Source organism: Alternaria metachromatica (assembly GCF_023757995.1).
Source record: "Alternaria metachromatica strain BMP 0045 chromosome Unknown scaffold_7, whole genome shotgun sequence".
Lineage (NCBI taxonomy): Eukaryota > Fungi > Ascomycota > Dothideomycetes > Pleosporales > Pleosporaceae > Alternaria > Alternaria metachromatica.
The window spans coordinates 968,370-987,675 of NW_026055498.1; the positions used below are offsets into that span (position 1 = coordinate 968,370).

The 19,306-nt window shown below is 53.2% G+C and overlaps 4 protein-coding genes across 4 annotated transcripts; 1 reads left to right on the forward strand and 3 right to left on the reverse strand.

Moving 5' to 3' along the window:
- Positions 1-1,126: 1,126 nt before the first annotated feature.
- On the forward strand, positions 1,127-3,016 carry J4E83_004319 (uncharacterized protein; the record flags this gene model as incomplete). The annotated part of the gene is made up of 1 exon (XM_049331248.1): positions 1,127-3,016. The coding sequence occupies one exon, from the start codon at positions 1,127-1,129 to the stop codon at positions 3,014-3,016; it is 1,890 nt and encodes a 629-aa protein (XP_049189794.1).
- Positions 3,017-3,358: 342 nt separating this feature from the next.
- Positions 3,359-6,614, reverse strand: J4E83_004320 (uncharacterized protein; the record flags this gene model as incomplete). Its single annotated transcript, XM_049331249.1, has 3 exons — positions 3,359-5,137; positions 6,069-6,305; positions 6,357-6,614. The coding sequence occupies 3 exons, from the start codon at positions 6,612-6,614 to the stop codon at positions 3,359-3,361; spliced, it is 2,274 nt and encodes a 757-aa protein (XP_049189795.1).
- A 1,869-nt stretch (positions 6,615-8,483) lies between these two features.
- Positions 8,484-9,500, reverse strand: J4E83_004321 (uncharacterized protein; the record flags this gene model as incomplete). The annotated part of the gene is made up of 1 exon (XM_049331250.1): positions 8,484-9,500. One exon carries the CDS (start codon positions 9,498-9,500, stop codon positions 8,484-8,486), a length of 1,017 nt encoding a protein of 338 aa, XP_049189796.1.
- A 2,299-nt stretch (positions 9,501-11,799) lies between these two features.
- J4E83_004322 (uncharacterized protein) lies at positions 11,800-13,031 on the reverse strand (the record flags this gene model as incomplete). Its single annotated transcript, XM_049331251.1, has 2 exons — positions 11,800-12,723; positions 12,774-13,031. The coding sequence occupies 2 exons, from the start codon at positions 13,029-13,031 to the stop codon at positions 11,800-11,802; spliced, it is 1,182 nt and encodes a 393-aa protein (XP_049189797.1).
- Between the last annotated feature and the right edge of the window lie 6,275 nt (positions 13,032-19,306).

Sequence of the window (19,306 nt, forward strand, 5' to 3'; positions counted from 1 at the left end):
GCCGAAGCTGACCTTGTGTCGAGCGAATGTGTGCAGTGTATGAGGTTACTTGAGAAGAAAGAAGCGTCAAGGGATAGAGAAAGAAGGATGGAGGGAGAAAGAGAAGCGATTGACGATATGAAAGCCTTATATGGGCCACTCTCAGACGCCTACAGGTGAGAGAGCGGCCACAGATTGGAGGTCACCTCGTCTGCGAGGAGGTAAGAGCGCGATAAGCTCCTCGGACGCAAAGTCATCGTGGATGGCATGATCAAGGTGTGCCAACTCCAGCAAATGGTACCAGATCATAGCTTCAAGGGAAGGTCTTGGTACATGGCTCGCGTGCAGACGTTCGGCTCTGCGGTCTTGATGGGAAAAGTCGCAGTGTTACTATGCCCGACTGGCCAGTTCCATGCCGTGAGGCCATGGCATCCCGGGAGGTCTGCCTTTACTTGTCTCTATGGGCCGTCATGGTGACTGAAGGATCCGGAGTACTCGCCGTCACCACGGATACGGCAGGCAGGCCTGGTACCAGCATCTCGTGTAGATCCAGGAATGCGGCCCCGATGAGTGAGATGCTCGACGGAAAAGACGTCTGGTCAATCTTGAAGTCGTGCGCTCAATCAATTGGAAGTGGCTGGAGATGTGGCTCATAGGAGACGTGATGCAGGCGTCCTACTGGAGCCAGGTGCATCGCACGCTAGTTGCTGACCTCTATACGCCCCAGCCGAGGGAAGGCGCTCTGGACCCTGTCGAAAAACTTAAACCTCACATCTCAGCCGTGTAGCTCTCCCAAGCTTTCTCCCACCATCTCCAGCTCTTTGCGCGACCGTGATTGTATGCCGATGCGTCGCCATGGCATTCCCACGAAATGCGATACGCGTCAGCGCCAAGCAGATGGTGCCGATTGCCGCCCCCTTAGCCTCTTCGGTCCTCCCGTCGGGCTAGACAGGGAAACTCGCAGCCATGGATGCTTGGAAGGCTTGCGACAGCGCCGAAGGACACTTTCATTGTCTCCGTGGGCAGTCTTTCCTTTCCTGAGTTTCATGTACGAGACGCAGATGCATACTCCGACGGCATTGCAATAATCTTTCAGCGCTTCGCACGCGACTTTACATTCTTTTACAACCTTCAATACACGCCCACCATGGCAATCCGCCCGCTCAATTCGAGCCTCATCTTCGACCGGCGCGTTATCCTCGCTCTCACGGCTGCCGTTGTCCTCGCCTTCACATTCGCCTTCCTCTACTCGCCCGACCTACGTCCCAGCTCGGAATGGCTACCACCTCTCAGCTCGAAACCTACGTCCACCTTCTCCGCGCCGCTCAAGAACACCGAAGACCCCTACATCGTCGAGCTGGACTACCTAGCCATCAAGCCAAACGTCTCGGACAAGGTCAGGTTCTATTGGAACATACCATATGCCGCAGATGCAGGAGGCCAGAACAGGTTTCGCGGGCCACAACCGGTGAACAGGACATATGGCGTTGGCCGAGGCGAGAAGCCTCTGGTGTGGGATGGATCATTGGGCATGTGTCCAAGGATTCAGAAGATTGATCCAACCCAGCGCAACAGGGAAGATATCTCAGGACCGGACGTTCTGGGTATCAAGACTCGTTCCACTGAGGACTGTCTGAGCTTGAACGTCTTCACGCCGATTGACGCTGAGGCAGGCGACGACCTACCAGTTTTGGTCAATATCCCTGGTGGTGGCTTCCACCTGCCAGGACGCAGCAACGGAGGCGAGATGGTAGAGAAGGCGCGACGTGAAAAGGGCGTGGACGGCAAACTCGACAAGGGCATCGTTGTAGTCACCATGTACTACCGCAACGGCATCTACGGCTTTCTCTCCGGCAAAGAGATCGCAAAGGACGGCGACTACAACAATGCGCTGCGCGATCAGAGAGCAGCTCTGGAGTGGGTCCAGAAGTACATTAGGTACTTTGGAGGCAACCCAGACCATGTAGTCATCATGGGCACGAGCGCTGGCGGCGCGTCCGTGATGCTACAACTCACGGCCAACGAAGGCGACAACTACCACCCTGTCCCTGGTGTAGGCCGCAAGCAGCTCTTCCACGGCGCCATCGCCCAGTCCCCCGCGAGTCCGACATTCTTCACCCCCGACCAAGCCGAGAAGTTCTACAACGAGGTCGCAGATGGACTGAACTGCACAGACATCGCATGCGTGCGCAACGCAGCAACAGGCGACCTCTACTACGAGAACTACCCGATGAACTTCCCCGGCCGCGACACACCCCCACGCTGGATGTGGGCGCCAACCACCGAGCCCGCGGGCGGCATGTTCACAGCGCCCGCCCCAGCAGCCATAATGGCAGACCACTACGCCAAGGTCCCTACCATCATCGGCTTCACCTCGAACGAAGGCTCCGACCAAGTCAAAAAGACCACCGACAACGAAGGCGAATTCAAATCCTACCTCAAAGACCACTACCCCCTCCTCACCGACGAAGACCTATCCACCCTCGTATCAACCTACCCCAACGACCGCCACTGGCCCGACAGCGGCGCTTGGTGGGACGCCGTCGCAAAAGCCCAAGGCGACATCCGCTACATCTGCCCTACCTACCTCGCCTCCAACGCCATGTCCCTCCACAACCCGCCCTCCGTGCCCACCTACCAATACCAATGGGACGTAATGTGGGGCCCCGACATAGAAAACGGCTACGGCACCAAGCACGCTGGTACCGTCGGCCAGGTTATGGTGCGCCGCCAAAACGAGATCTCGGATTACTTTATTAGTTTCGTCAAGTTTCTTGATCCGAACCGCGAACATGATGTTATTCCAAGGGAGAATGTTAAGATTGCTAAGTGGGAGCCGTTGGATAGTACGGGTAGGCGCATGTTCTTTACGAATATTAAGGAGGGTGGGCAGAGGGGGGATGGCCAGAATATGTATGGCAAGATGCGCACGGAGATGAGGGGCAGGGATGATGAGAGGGAGAGGAAATGTGGGGTTATTAGGGGCATGTTTAGGAGGTTGCAGTTTGAGGGCGTGGAGGCGCTGAAGTTGGATTGAGGGGGTTGGGGTTGAGGTGTGGTTGTCTTGCATTTGAAGGGGTTTGGGAGTTGCATTTGCGATATAGATTCTTCTTTCCTCGTTTTATGTTGTATGAATACCATATCTTTTGCACGTTCAACCTCGAATTCGATATGGGACGTGTTTCGAAACGCAATCTTCAATTGGTATAAAACGACGTACTAAACCCCAGACTAACAAAAATAGATCTTCCCAGATCTCGCGATTGACCCACACACCCACATCGACATCCGTAGCTTCCGCTCTTCCGCGCATCCTTCGTAACGTAAATACTGGTTCCTAGATCCCTTCGCGCTGATTGCAGACCACGACCACTGTCTCTTAAATCTTCCTAACATGCTCAATCAACTCCGCCACGTCGTTATGACTCAAACTCTCATCATCAAGACTCATACCCAGCTCCTGTTTCTTCTCATCAAGATTCTCCCTCTTCCCATCTAAATCACGCTGCGAATCGCGCTCCAGAGGTGTCGCCTTGGTCTTCTCATCCCTCAGCACCCTCAAGTCGCCCGTCTCGACTGCAAACGGGGATGCAGGCGGCGGGCTAACCATATCAGCACTCGTTTTCCTTGCATGCTCTACGACTTCTTGCAGATCGGCGTGTGAGAGACTGCCGTCATCAACACTCATGCCGATTTGCGCTTGTTTCTCTTCCTCTTCGCGCTTTAGACGGTCGATTGGGTTCTCTGCGACGGGTACCGGGGAATCTTGTTGTTTGGAGTCTTTTCTGCTGACCCAGCGGACGAGCTCGTCGACGTCGTCGTCGGTGATGTGGCGTTTTTCTTTGATGGGCTCGATGGACTCGCGGCTTCGGGGGCGGCCTCGCTGTTCTTCTTCGTCGTCGATTTTGTCAAAGGTTTCTTTGACTGGTGTTGAGGCTGCGGATTCGCCGCTCGTGCCGTCGTGGCGCTTGAACCAGCGGCCTAATTCGGGCACGTCGGAGTCGTAGTGCTCGCCTACGTCGGAATCCAGTTCAGGTCGTTGGAGGTTGCGGCGTACGGGGCCTGCTCTGGGTCCGTCGCGGTGCGATATCCAGCGTACGAGGTCGTCTGCGTCTTCTTCCTCGTCTGAGGATACTTCTCTGAGTTCGCTGTCGGATTCGGTTGATGCGTCGCTGTATCCTGAATGTGCGTCGTTGAGCACGGCGCTCTCTTTGGCGTCAGATTTCCTGCTGGCAAACCGAACAAGGTCTTCAACGTCTGATGGCCCCAGGCTCTCATGACCACTGTCTTCTTTGGCTTCCGTCACGTCGCCGCCCTTCCGTCGTTCACCGTCGCTAGGGGGATCGCGTCGGCTAACCCATCGTACTAATTCGTCTACATCGGAATGATCGATGCTCTCGTTGTCACTTTCATAGCGAGTCGTCGATGCTTCTCGTTGGTCCTTCTCATTGTCCGAGGAAGCTGTTGAAGCGCGATCATTGAACTCGACCGGCGCACCGTCCTCTCGAATCTTCTCCATGCTCCCTGCCTCCTTGGTAGTCATCCGTCTTACTGTCATCCGAATCCTACTTCCAATTCCACCTTTTCCAGAAGCGTCCTGGTCGGGTGTTCCCGGGGGATGCATCTGGCGTTCGGCGTGTTGAGACCGCCATTTGTCTGCCGCGTTTTGCTCCTGCTGGCAATCTTCTTGCGTGGCAGTCTTCATCTGATCTTGAATCCTCTGTTGGAAAAGCATGCTGCGCAGAGAATGGAATCGTGCCATGTGCGGCTGTTTTTGTCTGGACTTTGCGGACTTATCTCCGCTGCCATGCGCCGAAGACGGCTTGGAATGGCCAGGGCTTTTGCTGGTCGTCTTCAGGGAACTTCTGCTTGGTGATAAAGATGAAGGGCGAGGCGCCTGGGCAGCAACGTGCTTTTGCTTGTCTTGGCGCAATTTCTGGGGGTCGAGTGCTGGCTTAGTGTGTTGTTGAGCGGCACGTTGATCTTCTTCTTCGGATGGGTCTTTTTCTTCGCTGCTATCACTGTCCGATTCTTCGTCGCCTAAACCTTCCAGTATTTGTGTGACTGCTGGGGACATCAAACTGTTCATGCGACCGAGCTGCTTGCGCTGGTCTTGAGGCATCTGATCTATATTCGTAGCTGACGGCGCCTTCTGCGGCTGGAGGTCGAAGTATGACGCCATGACTTCTAGAATGGTCCTTTCTCCCCAGTAAAGATGATGCGTATTTGAGGTCCGAGGATGCCAATGGGCCAGGTATGGAGCGGGATAGAGAAGAGCTCAGGTGAGGGCAGTGCTCTTGGAAGGCTTGGAGGTTCTGCAAAGTGTCGGGCTCGCAGACAAGCTAGCCTGTTATCGCAAGTCTCTACCCCGCATTTTATGATGTCACGCCTCGTGAGTGGCCGGGCGCGCTGATTCAGCTGACTAGTGCAGTGACGATCGGCGTGGCAGGCTTGGGCGACATCACCGCTTTGAGTTTAAGATCTAGGGCTCCATGCATGGCGCATCAGTTGCGACAGCCGTTGAGATCGGAGGCTTTCACTGGCGAATCTGGATCGTTATAGGTGGGATCTGACCACCGATGAGGCTGACATACTTGACGTGAGACGGCACGGCAGGTCAGCTTCATGCATCTTCCCGTCTCAATGACCGGTGCTGTCGCGCACGGCTCGATCCGCACGATACACGGGCATGCGCTAATGAACAAGGTCAATCTTAACATCGTTTCAACATTGCTTCCCAGGGTCTCCCCTTTGTCAAAACTATAGTACCGAATCCTCATGCCAGACATTTCCAGCCGATGATGCACTTTGACGAATCTACGCGACCCGCTTTGTACGTCTGCCGTACTGCTGGGATGCTTCGGCCATGTTGAAAGCTAGAAGATTCGGTGTGGTATCATGGAGAGTACTTTCATCGATCGCGCCCTTGGTCGCGACGCCAGCCATGCTTTCGCACAACCCTTCCACTGGCCATCCTTGACCCATGAAGTACGCGGCTAAACCAACGATATGAGGGGTTGCCATGCTCTGAACGTGAGGGCGGATAGTCAGCGCGCGTCACACCGACACTTATCTGGGAGTGTACTTACGGTTCCAGAAATCGTATCGATCGATTTGCCGATCCAAGTGCTGGTGATTTCAACGCCGGGTGCCAGAATGTCGACTATAGGCCCATAGTTGGACCATTCGATGAGCGTATCGTTAATGGCTGTAGCACCCACGGTGCAGACACTAGGTTCAGATGCCGGAGACGAGTATTTAGCGTCGCGTCCCTCATTGCCCGCTGCGACACCAAGGAAGATTCCCGCTGCAACGATGGCAGCGGCCTAGATCGTTGTGAGCTGGATGTCTGATAAAAGACGGAGTGAGTTACTCACAGCATCATTCAGGGCCTGCATCTTGCGCCCTCCAAGACTCATGTTGGCCACGAAACCGTTGGGACATTCTCCAGCCTCACTACGTTTTGCTGCATCGGTAATAACATACTCCATACCCGCAAGTACGCCCTCGGTTGTACCAGAGCCGTACGAGTCCAGTACACGGATAGCGAGCAGCGTTGTCTTCTTTGCCACGCCCCAAGTCATCGAGCCGATTGTACCAGCCACGTGAGTTCCGTGGCCCATGGCGTCGATCATGGTGTCCTCACCGCTGAAGTCAGCTAAGAATAAAGCCCCTTTCAATTCGTTAGCGCGTATCTCTCAGGCCGAACGGTTCGTACATACGCCCTCCAAATTCTGGATGTTCAACCTCGATGCCTGTGTCAATGACGTATCTGCGGTCGCTTTGTGAGCGAAGTTCACACAGGCGCAAATACGGTTGGTAACATACGCGCATGTACCCTCCCCAGCGCTGGAATCGAAAAGATAACTCGTTTGATACGGCTCGGCATGAGAGATACGAGCTAAACCCCACGTAGAGTTCAACTGTTGCACGATCTCGTTGCTATGGACCTTGGCGTTTTGTTCGATGTACTCAACCTGAGTACGTTAGTTCAGGTAACTTAATTCGGGCGTATAGCTTACATGCTCAGAAGCCTGAAGTCGAATAAGTTCTTCCACAGAGACACTGCCGGCAAATCCTCGGAATCCAGGCATTGCGTATTCGTAATCGGGTTTGGTGGAGATGGATGCCATCAGGTCGTCATGAGCTTGCGTTGCTACATCGCCTTTCATCTTGACGATCCATCTGCCGGCGATGCCATCTTCGCCGTCGACTCTGGTCAATGGGGCAGCAAAGGCCACCGAGATCAGAGTGAGGAGTACTGGAGTATACATTTTTCCGAGCCGTTTCAATCGAATATGCTGGAAGGAATAAATAAGAGGTTGGGTTTCAGAGAAAAGGTGAGAGGTCAAATCCTTCACGTTGAGTTGTACCTGCATGAGCGGCAGAACCGGAGCTTAAATACAAATGCCGTACAACCCGAACCAGTATGAAAGACGGCCGACTCCTTCAACAGCCAATGGCGCAATTTGAAGGACCAGTTAGCAACAGCGCTCGCGCGTACGCACAGGCAGTGCGACCTCTCACGGACCACGTTAGGGCATGCTGTCTGGCGAGCGCATGCTACTTTGCAACACCAACAAGAGCACAAGAGATACCGTTATCTGACAGCGCGCATGCTGCTGTTCCATGGGTTGATGGCATGGGTGCACGCTTCGAGAGTCGCCGGTGTTACTCGTCTGTCGTCATTTCGACGGGCTGGATGCTCAGCCGAGTAGAGCTTTTGGTCGCATAACACAGTGGGTCTAGCAGAGCTTTGGTGTTTCCCGCGGATGGTACATAGTCACCTTGAGAGGTATATGGCGTCCAGATAACCAGAGGGTAGGGTGCAGTCCAGATCCAGCACTAACGGACCGTGACCACGGGAAGGAAGTTGTCTGAGACCCAATGGGCTTGGACAAAGAAACGATCAAAGGTCGTGTTACCTCTAGCAAAGCGCTGTGCTATGTGGTTTGTTATGGCGCGGGTTCCTACATGATGTTGTCGTTGTACCCGGTGGGCGCTAACTTTCAGCGTCTTGTCGTGGGACATCGACGACTGGTATAGAACAAGCACTCTTATCAAGAGCACCATAGATATTCTTTGGGTTGCCGATGCACTGGGAAATGTCGATGGGTCTGCCAATGAGTCGTGGGGTGTAAGGATACATTGGGTGCATGCGCATACCACGATTGTCAAAGAGAGTATTGGTACGACTGACAGAGCGTGTCCGCGCCCACAGTCCATCGGTTTTTTGTTGACAGTCATCTCTTGGCGGGATCGCGGATTTGCGCATGATGTCTGGCGAGATCCTGCGATCTCTGGCCGCGAGTATTGGCTGGTACACAAGTATGTTGGCCAGAACATGCTGTCCGGATCGTGGTCGTGCAAGCCATGCTGCCTTACAGGATACAGTTAATCAACACAATCGAAAGTGGAGCTTCATAGGGGCTCGAGATGAATTCAATTCCCTATCAGCTGTAGCTATCAACATACCAAGTCGATGTTTGCCACCGTCGGGTACCTCACAAAGTAGCCAGCCATTTCTCCAACGCCTCATTAACCTCTTTCGGCTTCTCCAACTGTACCCAATGCGACGACTCAATAGTCTCATAGGTCAAATTCTTCACATCCCGCTTCATCCTCTCCGCCAACTTCGGCTGCACACTAGGCGAGCACACAGCATCGTACTTCGCATCAATGTACAGGAACGGAAACTCCAACACACCATCGTTCTTCTCGCTCTTCGCATACTCGACATTTGCTTCGTGGTTGAAGTAGTATGCGTTCGCGCCGAAGAACCCATGCTTCCTCTTGCTCTTCATCAGGTTTTCGTAAAGATGCTCATCCAACGATGTGTACGAGAGTGGGATATCAGGAAGGTTTTCCGGATGGCCACCAAACCAACCTCCGTCTCTCAAGACACGGCTTGTGGGTGAGGGCTCACCCCACTTACTGCCATCGCCTTTCACATACAAGATCTTTGTGATGACATCCAGGTGGCCGTCGAAAGCTTTGACGCTTTGCTCGGGTTTCACCTCGTAGTACCGCATGTACTCCCAGTTTCCCCACTCAGTCTCGCTCTCGGGGTAGAGGTCGCGGTTGATGGTGCTCTTGAGGTAATCGAGGCCCAGTTCCACGCTTCGGTAGGGCACGCAGAGGTTTGCCATGGCAATGAAGAGTTCAGGGAAGTGTGCGGCAAGTGCGTTGGTGACGCCGCAGCCCCAGTCGTGGCCGATCCATACTGCTTTCTTGATGCCTAGCTTTGAGGCGAACTCAACGAGCTCGGGAACGAGGACTTCAAGGCGGTAGGACTCTTTCTTCTGGGGTGCCGTTGAGTCGCCGTAGCCGCGCATGTCAGGTGCAATGACACGGTACTTTGATGAGGCAGCGAAATGTGCGAGCTGGTGTTTCCATGATTCTGCGATGTCGGGCCAGCCGTGGATGAAGATTAGGGGAGTGCCGTCTGCCGAGCCTCCTTCGTAGTAGTGCGTGACCTCACCGTTTTGGTGGGTGATGTCGCCTGCGTTGAATGAGTCCATGGCGTGTACTGGTGCAATAATCCTAAGATGTTTGGTAGAAGATGACGTGGGCTGGAGATTTTGTATACTGGTACACGTCAATCAAGAAAAAAACTGAACGGGTCTGCAGCCTACATCAATATTAAAACCTACAAGATAGGTGACCTGGCGTTGATGTAGGTTCTAGGCCTGTTTAGTTTTTTTGCGGTATGAGGTGGGTAGAGAAATGGGCCGATGAAGGTTCGTACGATACTGACTCTTGGGGACCTCGGTAGACCCACCACGAAGTGGGTATGACGACATACGGATTCAGACTAGACCATAAGTTGCGGCGTGGTCAGAAATGTTGAACGCACATGTGATAGTGTTGTGTAACACCAGAAACGCGAAGTAAGCTGACTGTGGAAGCACCCTTGCATTGGACTGCATAGGATCTTTCGCGGCGCTCAACTCGGTTGACACACAGCGTCAATTCAGAGTGCCAGCAGTTGGTCGATGATTCGAAGGCCTTGAGACCCAGTTCGAGAATAAGATAAGAGCATCAGTTGACTAGCACCGCGCGAGAACTATAAGTCGTATTCCATGTCCAACGAGGAGCTTCGGACTTGGCTCCAAGAGCTGAAAGCTTTCCGGAGGGATTGAATGAGAGCGATTGGTCTACATAGTATTCTCCTGTGCCCATGGCACGAGCTCGACAAGATGTATCTCGCCATGTTCAGCATCGAGGGGTTCAGACTCCAGTTGGCCGAGACTTGGGACCGAGCAATCCGATGAACCAGGAGGCCAACGGAGGACGGTCGAAGGCGTGAGAGCAGTAGCGTTCATCGAATGTCGATGACAGTGTCTCATACGCTTGTTCCATGGTACGGTGCTAGCATTGGTTGTCGTGCGAGAGCTACCGGCATGGTCCGCTGTTGACAGCGCGCGCGTGCATACTAGCAACGCTTGCAGGCTTTGTTCGACTGAATGCCCTAAGGTATAGTGAGAACTGTATGCGGGTACATACTTTATTGACCTGTTGGGCGATGTCGACCGCGCAGTCTGCTCTCGTGTGTGGGAGTTCGCAGGCGTTGTCGGAACGCTGAAGGGCGTCGGCGCGACGCGAGCTTCCTACGGCCGTAAGCCCACAACGCGAAGAAACGCGTCATACGTGGCCGAAAGCGTTGGTATTGTTCTGTGATCGTCTCATCCTGCGTATAAGCCGACCGCTCAAATGATTTCCGCGTCTTATCGCTGCTTCAGATGCTTCGCGCAGATTGGAGAGGCGGAAGCGGCAGTTGGATGGTAAAGTTGGTGGCGCACCTCATCGCGAGAACCCTGAAAGCGTTCCAAACTTCGCCTTGATCCGTGCACCAATGCGGCTGGCGGAAGGAAGATGGCAGCTGCAGCCTTAACCGCAATATCTCCTAATTGGAATTGCGGGGCGAGATTGAATCTTCCGATAAACCATGCTGATCAACGTTATGCCAATATAGCCTTGACAATGCGGGGAAGGCTTCAGCCTCTGGTACCGCATGCAGCTAGCTGTGTATGATGCGTGGTACTTGACCGAGCTATTGTTAGTCGTCCGAGGTTGCAGAGGTTAGACAAAGATGGGGGAAGTGTAAGTCTGGGAAGCTTTGTTAGGAGTAACGAGTGTTTGGTCAAAGATCGCGAGGTTTTACCGATCGTTACACCGAGAGATATCCATGTGCACGTCTCTAGAGGACAGATCTTCGCAAGCCCAGGAAAGATACTTTCTTTGTTTGCGTAGACGCATGTGCCGGTAGTCCCTGCATGAGCTCAGTTACCTATGCAAGACGATGCAGGGCATGTGGACGCCGCACCGTTGTGCTAACGCGCGAGGCCACGCCTCTCCAAGCCACCTACGACGCAGCAGAGTCAACAGTATTTCTGCCGAGACAATTAATGACCCATCGTGACACATGGGCGGCTGGTACAGTCATGATGATGAGACTTAGCGTAAGCCACCCCCACAAAATCATTAGTGACGGTATCACAAAGGCCGTTTTCGTGATGTCGATCTCCGCATCCAAATGCCGTAGTGACGAGATGGCATTCTGTATCCCCATCGTTGACCAGCAATCGAGGTTATGGGGCAACATATCAGCAATCGGTGCGAAGACACAGCACTGGGGGCGTTTTGAATGAGTAACTTCATAGATTCTATCTCCATTGGTGCTATCGACTACCAAGAGACAACTACCGCGATCATGACTTCATAAGAAAAGAAGGAAGGGAATCTTCGACTTCTATCAACGCAAAACTAGGCAAAACTGGTGCAACATGCTGATAAAGCGCCGCCAAGAAGAAGAAATGCTTAACCGCTGGGGTTGCCGTTGAAGGCAAGGTTGTTGACGGTGCCGGAAGGAACACCGGAGATCTTGTTCTTCAGCGACAGTGCGGTGAGGCGGCTGGAGAGTGCGGCAGGGGTCTTCTTGCCCTCGAAGCCGAGAATGTAGGCGGCGAGACCAGCAACGTGAGGAGTAGCCATGGAAGTACCGGAGATGGAGTTAGTGCCACCGTTGTTCCAGGTGGAGAGAATGGAGACACCAGGGGCAAGGATGTCAACGACGGAACCGTAGTTGGAGAAAGAAGCGAGGCGGTCAGAGCTGTCGGTGGCACCGACGGTGTAGACAGTAGGCTCGGATGCAGGCGAGGAGTTGCGAGCATCGGCACCATCGTTTCCGGCAGCGACGGCCATGAAGACACCAGCGCTGACTGCGTTGGCCGCGGCAGCGTTGACGGCAGTGGAGCGAGAGCCACCCAGAGACATGTTGGCAACAGCACCGTTGGGGCAGCTGCGGGTTTTGGCGTCGTTGGCGACGAAGTTGATACCGGCAATGACACCAGAGTTGGAGCCCGAACCACTGGCATCGAGGACCTTGACAGCGTAAAGCTTGGTCTTCTTGGCCACACCGTAGGTCTTGGATCCGATCGTACCAGCGCAGTGGGTACCGTGACCGTTTCCGTCCGAGTTCTGACCATCACCAGCATAGTTGGCGAGGAAGGTAGCACGGCCCTCAAACTCGGGGTGGGCAGTGTAGATGCCAGTGTCAATGACATAGGCGCAAGTACCAGCACCAGCAGTGGTGTCGTAGATGTAAGAGCTGGTACCAGGCTGCTGGTGGGAGATACGAGCAAGGCCCCATGTGGAAGAAGACTGGGTTGTGTACGCCTTCTTCTCGAGGTGCGACTCGCCAAGGTTAGCCTTGACAATAGCATCTTGCTCAATGTAGTCGACCTAGGCTATGTTAGTACTGAAGATGATGTTCTTTGGGCTTTATAGCTTACACCTGGGAGGTTGCGGAGCAGCTCGACAATGTCGTCGGCCATATCAGCAGAGAAACCGCCAAATCCAGCGAACTTGTAGACATGGGCAGGGTCCTTCTTGAGAACCTTCAAAGCGACGTCAATGAGGTTCTGAAGGTTCTCGTTCTTCATCTTGACGATCCATCTTCCGGGAATAGGAGCGCCAGCACGGGGAACAATGACCGGGGCGGGAAGGGCAAGAGCCACAGGCAAAAGTGCGAGAAGAAGTGAGAGCTTCATGTTGGCAGATTGATTGAAGATGGAAGTCTTTGGAGCGAGAGACGATGAAGACTGCTGATGAGGGCTGAGTGTTGCTGTGCTCGTGGCCTGATGCTGTAGGAGGGCGTCCGGTACCTCTTATATAGAGGTGCTTGATAATCTGGTGTTGAGACGAGATGGCAGGAGGCAAATGCACCTTCCAATAAGGACTAGCAGCCACCGACAAGGCGGTCTCGTGGCATGCCGACGTACCTGAACCACAGCACAAGGTGTGTTAGTCGCTAGAACGGCTTAAGATGGCGTTTGAACCACTCCGATACCTAGTTGGGTAGGTGCTACAGTGTGTTCGGGCACTACTTGCTCTCAGCCCACCTTAGCAGCGGTAATAGAACGGGCGGAAAGTCTTAGAGAAGGAGGAGGATGTTGCGCGTAGCAGGTCAGACGCGCAGGTCTTGGCAGAATGCACTATAGATTGGCATGCTTACTAGTTTAGGGATGTGAATAACGTCGCGTAGAGATTCAACGTAGAAACCGGTGCGTGGACGCGATTGGATGGGACGGATCGATCTGCAGCCATCCTGATAACGGCGTAGAAGTGATAAGTGGATCATTACTAGGTCGGCTGTCAAATGAAGCTGTTTCATGCAGGATTATCGCCTGGGGTCCATGGAGAGTGTCCCGTCGCCTTTGTCTGTTGGTCACGGTTGCACGAGGCAAATTCAACTCGGGCATGGCACGCTTGCCAACCCGGATCAAGTGAACCAACATGATGTGTTCCTCTTTCATCCCTGACGGTAACTCCCAAGGGCACGGCACGAGCCGCTACTGGTTGAAGGGTAGTTCGTATGTCCAAGGACCGAGGCAATCGTCGGACATACTGCGCGAGACTGATGTGCAAATGATTTTGAGCCAAGAACAAGGTTTACATACACTGTCACTATGTAATGAATGACGTGACGAGAAGACCTGGCTCTAGTAATTGTTAGATGGCAATTGTATACACGTTACCTTGAGTCTTACATCCCTTACATATCTGCATGGATGTCCAATCTCGCTAGATGAGATGACCAAAGGGATTTGCTCCAATCACAACAGGGCCGCTTTCTCAACTGGTCGCTGCACCGATCCCGTTTCAGGCGGCTTGAAGACATGATTTGGTGAGGAGCCAATCAGATATTGCAGTCCGACTGTATCTGGCGGGCTTGGCGAGACCGGCTATGCTGTCGTAGCGCTGTTCGGCAGCGCCGCAGCGTGCCATCATGCTTTTTAGTAACCCTCGAATGGCCGGCTGTATTGAACATGCAATATTCGAGTGTTGTCATCCGACGCAGCTGCAGCGCCATCCGCTGACACCCCAAGACCCGCTAGCATTAAGCTTAAAAGCACGTAGTCGTTGAAACCACCTCCTTCTTTGGGATTTAGCATGATGCAGATCAATATAGTTAACCTGGCCATTAGCCACACCTCAGATAAGGCAGCAGCAGGAGAAGGATACGGGCGAATCACGACCGCGATCTTTTGGGTAGCGCTCTTGCCAGCGCGGAATGACATGATCGCCTTGGAGGATTCTCGTCCGGTCATGTACAGCCCTTGTTCCCGTAGCCCAGGCACACGACTGGCGGTGATAGGAAATCTAGACGTACAGTAAGCCCGCGGACAGGAGGAAAGTGCAGCGGAAAGGCGCACTTCCTACTTCCAAGCCTTTCGAGGCGAGTGCGGGCTCTGGTGGAATGGCGTCTTGCCGCTGGGTCGATCACGACCCCCGCCGGCAGATGTGAGCATGGCAGAATGTCTCCTGCCTGTTGCGTGAAGTACTCCGCCCACTAAGGTGACCTACGACCCGTCTTCAAGTGTAGTTGGCGAAGCTGTGAAGGCGAAAGGGTGTGGCGTGGTGTTTTGGCGTGGTTCTTCAGGACCCGCTCCCATCTCAGGTCCGGGTGTTGGCCGGTGCCGAGATCCCGCCGCGGGCACGTGCGCAGCGCACGAACCAAGCCGGCATCGCTCATGATGTCTCGGTATTCTCCTGTCACGACATCACCAGCCGGTGTCAACAAGTCCCTAGGCAAAACCTTCTTACGTTTTCCATCTCCACTTGGGTAACTCGCAAAGATCGTCGTTTGAGATCCCGCTATATTCCCGTCGCAACAAGTGACAGGTGTCTGTCCCAACGTCTAGGTCAAAGGATCGGCCCTCGTGGCATGTCACTACGGACAAGAACGGGTCATCACATGACTGTTGTGGCAGCAGGCGCGCGTGATCTTTTGAGAACTTGATGCACTTGGAGACAACAGCTCGCCGATGTGGCCGGCAGGTGAAAGCGGATGATACCTCATATCAAGCGCGTATTAGGCGTTTGCTAACCCAAAAGAATCGTTTGAGTCAATAGCTCACAAGAACCGGAAGAGTTGGATGCCCACGACACACCCAGAATTCATCACCTAAAACACAGGCATCCGACACGCACTGATATTCCAAGATAGTCAACTTGTCATCCCTTCCATACCACGCTAGACACTTCCGTACGTAGCGCCAGCAGCATGATCTCCCATGATCTCCTCGTATCTCAGACCCTGCGACGATCTTCACGCGACGGTTAAGGACCTTCCCTGAGCGTCAATCTTCCGCCCGTGCCAAGAAAACGCAATCGCAACCAGCGCTTACGTCGGGCCATGACCCCACACCCCTCCGCCATGGGCTTGCTGTATGGTAGAGCTAGCTGCATGCATGAGGGATGATGGCTTGCCTTAGCTTACATGTTCTACACCTAGGCTACTCTTTGGCTGTACTTGGTACAGTCTGTTATTGCCCAACCGTGACGCAGGTACGCTTACTGGTATCGTGGGCTTCGGTGTTGATCGATCATGCAGTCGGATGCAGTACCCATGGCGCGAGTCCTATGGCTTACGGGACGAAGTGACCTTCCTCTTCGGTCTCTACACCAACTTTGGCTGTCACAGCAACTTGATGCTACCGGTATTCGAATGGCGCCATATACGGAATGGTTGACGAGTAGGCGTTCACATGGACAGTTCGAGTTTTCGCAAGTAGATCCCCAAAGAGAAGGTCAATCGAGCTATTCAGGACGCACAGCCCGACAACAATGTGCAAATATACAGGATGAATTGAGACGTGTTGGTATCACCGAGCCCTGCCGCAGAATGCTGTATTTAGCAACGGCCCGTCCCCTGTCCTTCGAATTGCAGCCGAAGGATCCTGCTTGCATGAGTCGACTGTAGTAGCTATCTTGCAGAATCTATGCGCCGTCCCAACTGGTCTCTCAACGCCGCAGTACTTTGCGAAACAATATTCCTGATGATGGAGCCGCCAGCCACCGGATCCTCTCCCGGCAGGAACCGGAGACAACGTCCCGTTTGACCCTCAGTGGGTCCAAAACGCGTAGGAAGAGGATGTGTACGAATGTCGAAACCCAGAATTAACAGCTCTAACCAGAAAGACGATGTATGTATAATTTTAGCACACGTAGTTCTTCAACACCGCTGCGTAGATCAAAGCCCATCACTTTCCTGTTCCTCATCGTCGATCCCTCTCCATCCTCCTACCCCTTCAACTCCCCCAATACTAACCATACCACCTGCCCCGGAAAGCACCTCCGTACCGCATCCTGCACCATGCACGCACGGGTGTGAGCAGATACAACGCCACCAACACAGGCACATCTCCGCAATCCTCCCAACGGCTCGGCCCTTTTCTGGAAAGGCGCACAAAAGAGACCAGATCCACATGCCCTGTGGAGATTTGCGATAAGGCATCATGCGGAATAAGCCTTCGTGGATGTAGGACAAGCCTCATTAAGAAGGCGGGTGGGTGTCTTGGCGCGGGTTGGCGACCTTCCGCTCTGGGAATGTAGGGCCGGTTGGAGGGGTGGTAGGTGCGTGCCTGGAGGGGATGCTTCTCAGCATGGAGGTATCGATGAGACGCTCGGGTAGGAGTTGAGATGGTGAAGTGCTGTGAGGTATCCATGTGACACTGAACAGTTAAGTGCTATGTGTCTGCGATGCAACGTGAGTGTACTGGTCGCTCGATAATGGCTACGTTCAAATTGATGGAAGCCATGTAGAGTGGTATCATATCAGCTCGATCGTAGTTTCTTGCGCGTTGTGGTATCCGTCAAGTACGCTTTGCAGTATTCGCCTTTGTTCCTCAAAAGCATTAAGGTCGCGGCCAAGTGACTCGACCTCGCATTCAAAATAGCCCAGTCGTTCATAGCTGCCACTTTTAATTTGACTTGGCAGGACTAATATACCTTGTACACCAGCATCTTTCCCGCGTGCGAAGTGACGAAGAATCACCAGACTGACCTCGTCGCCCAGATCCTTTGCGTTCGTGATAGTACAGTCATCGAGAACCACGGTGCCATCGGTTGGCGTCCATGCCCAAATACCCGAATCTGGTGCAGATATCGGAATTAGGCGACATGCCAATGTTAAAGAGGCGTTGAAAAGTTGCCCAGAAGGCTTCTGATCCACGGCGAGGTCTTCTATTGCCGCCATGTCATGGATTTCATCTAACCAAGAGTCCTCCTCCCACCACTTCGGATGGCCTTCAATTAGGCGATTGATGCTTGCCCAACTCCATGTAGGTGCGCGCCATGTAGAAGGCCTTGGAGGTTCATCAATATTATGCACCCATTCATTTGTATGCCGTCTCCAGCATAGGTCTTCAATCAGCCGGCCTCGCCATAGACCAGCAACCAGGGTGTCGTTCGTCACTCCAGCAACTGCGTGCGCAATGCCATTCAGAGCAACGAATATATCTTCTTCCTTTGTTAAGCCGAGGCCGGAATATGAGGTCCTGAAGCGGCACCAGTCTTGGTAGATTTTTGACAAGACTTTGAGCCTGCCGACACTGGTCGGACTCCCGGACGTGTTGGCCAGTCGACTCTTGTAGTCACAGATGTTCGATTTTAGGGTATGTACTGCGGAGTCTCTCAGCCACATTGTCGCTCTTTCGATAAAGCTACCGCCAGGGTCTTGTTCGCTCGTAAAAGATTCGCGACATTCCCAGAAAAGTAGTTCTTGTGTGAAATGAACGGTTCCCGTACTCAGATATCGTTCTTGCGCAACCCAGGCTCTTTGATTCAAAGGTGCATTATCGATAGCCATGGCAGAAGTGACTATTGGGCTGCCAACGAAGTATGCTAGCAAGGGCTCGTTTGCCTTCCGCCCAAGTATTCGAGCTTTACTCGTGAAAACTCCTATTGGCAGCAGAGCTTGCGGATCTCGATCGAAGAAAAGACCAATATCAGCATCTTTGGCAGAAGTAGCTGCGATGCAGCAAATCGCTCCGCTGTAGACATCTTTCATACAGGCAGCCTCTCTTTGCCAATCTCGAGCATCATCTTGGACGATACACCTATAGCAAGTAAGAGAAGAGCAGAGATACCTTGACCAAATACAACATACAGTGAATCAATCCAAAGATACCGGATCCGCATCTTTCGTGTTACATGGATGGCATCTTGGAATGTCTTGGGCAGATCCATCAATGTGAAACCGGCTTTGAGACGCGCTGCAGTACTTCTTGTCAGTTGAACAGGCCGAGACTTGCCCCAGCAATGCGACAGCGCAATGTAGGGTGGTTGTCCAGCACACCCGTTAGCCTCCACAAGACAGATCGTTGGATCCCCAATGTGGCCAACATCAATCATTCTTGTGGGCAAAAACCCATGCGTTTCTTGTCTGCTTTGCTGCATCATTTGACACTTAGTGTGCGTGTCTCGGCATCGTTCCAACTGGGACATTATAAAATCGATGCAGTCATCGCTGCCTGTATGATTGGCAGCAAGGCTTCTATCGGCCACTGCAACACCAGAGAGAGCCAGAAGGGAGTAACGAGGTTGTTCGCTTGTTGGCTTGGGCGTCAACGTGATCTGGATTGTAATATCAGAGCACGTGAAGCAAGGATCCAGTTCTTCTTCTACGGTATCGTCCTCTGCGTGTGATGGAATTACGCGGTATACGGTCGGTGCTACTTCGAATGTGTTCTCTGATTCGTAGCCTGTGACGGGTTAGCCACTTGCACACATCGAGTAATATCCATGGATGGGGTCGGCAATACGCGTTTCGTGAATGAATTCTCTTCGAAGGCGTCTACATATAATACAAGGCAATGCGAGAGCTTGCCGAAAAGACTCGGCCGTTGTGTGATGGGCGAATTTTAGATATCCATCCTCCCAACCCAAAAAAGGATTTTCCCCACTGAGAAATCTTTGACATGGACCACAAAGTAGCTCGTCTGACATCGTAGTCGGTTCATTGGTTTCGAAAAGGTTATGA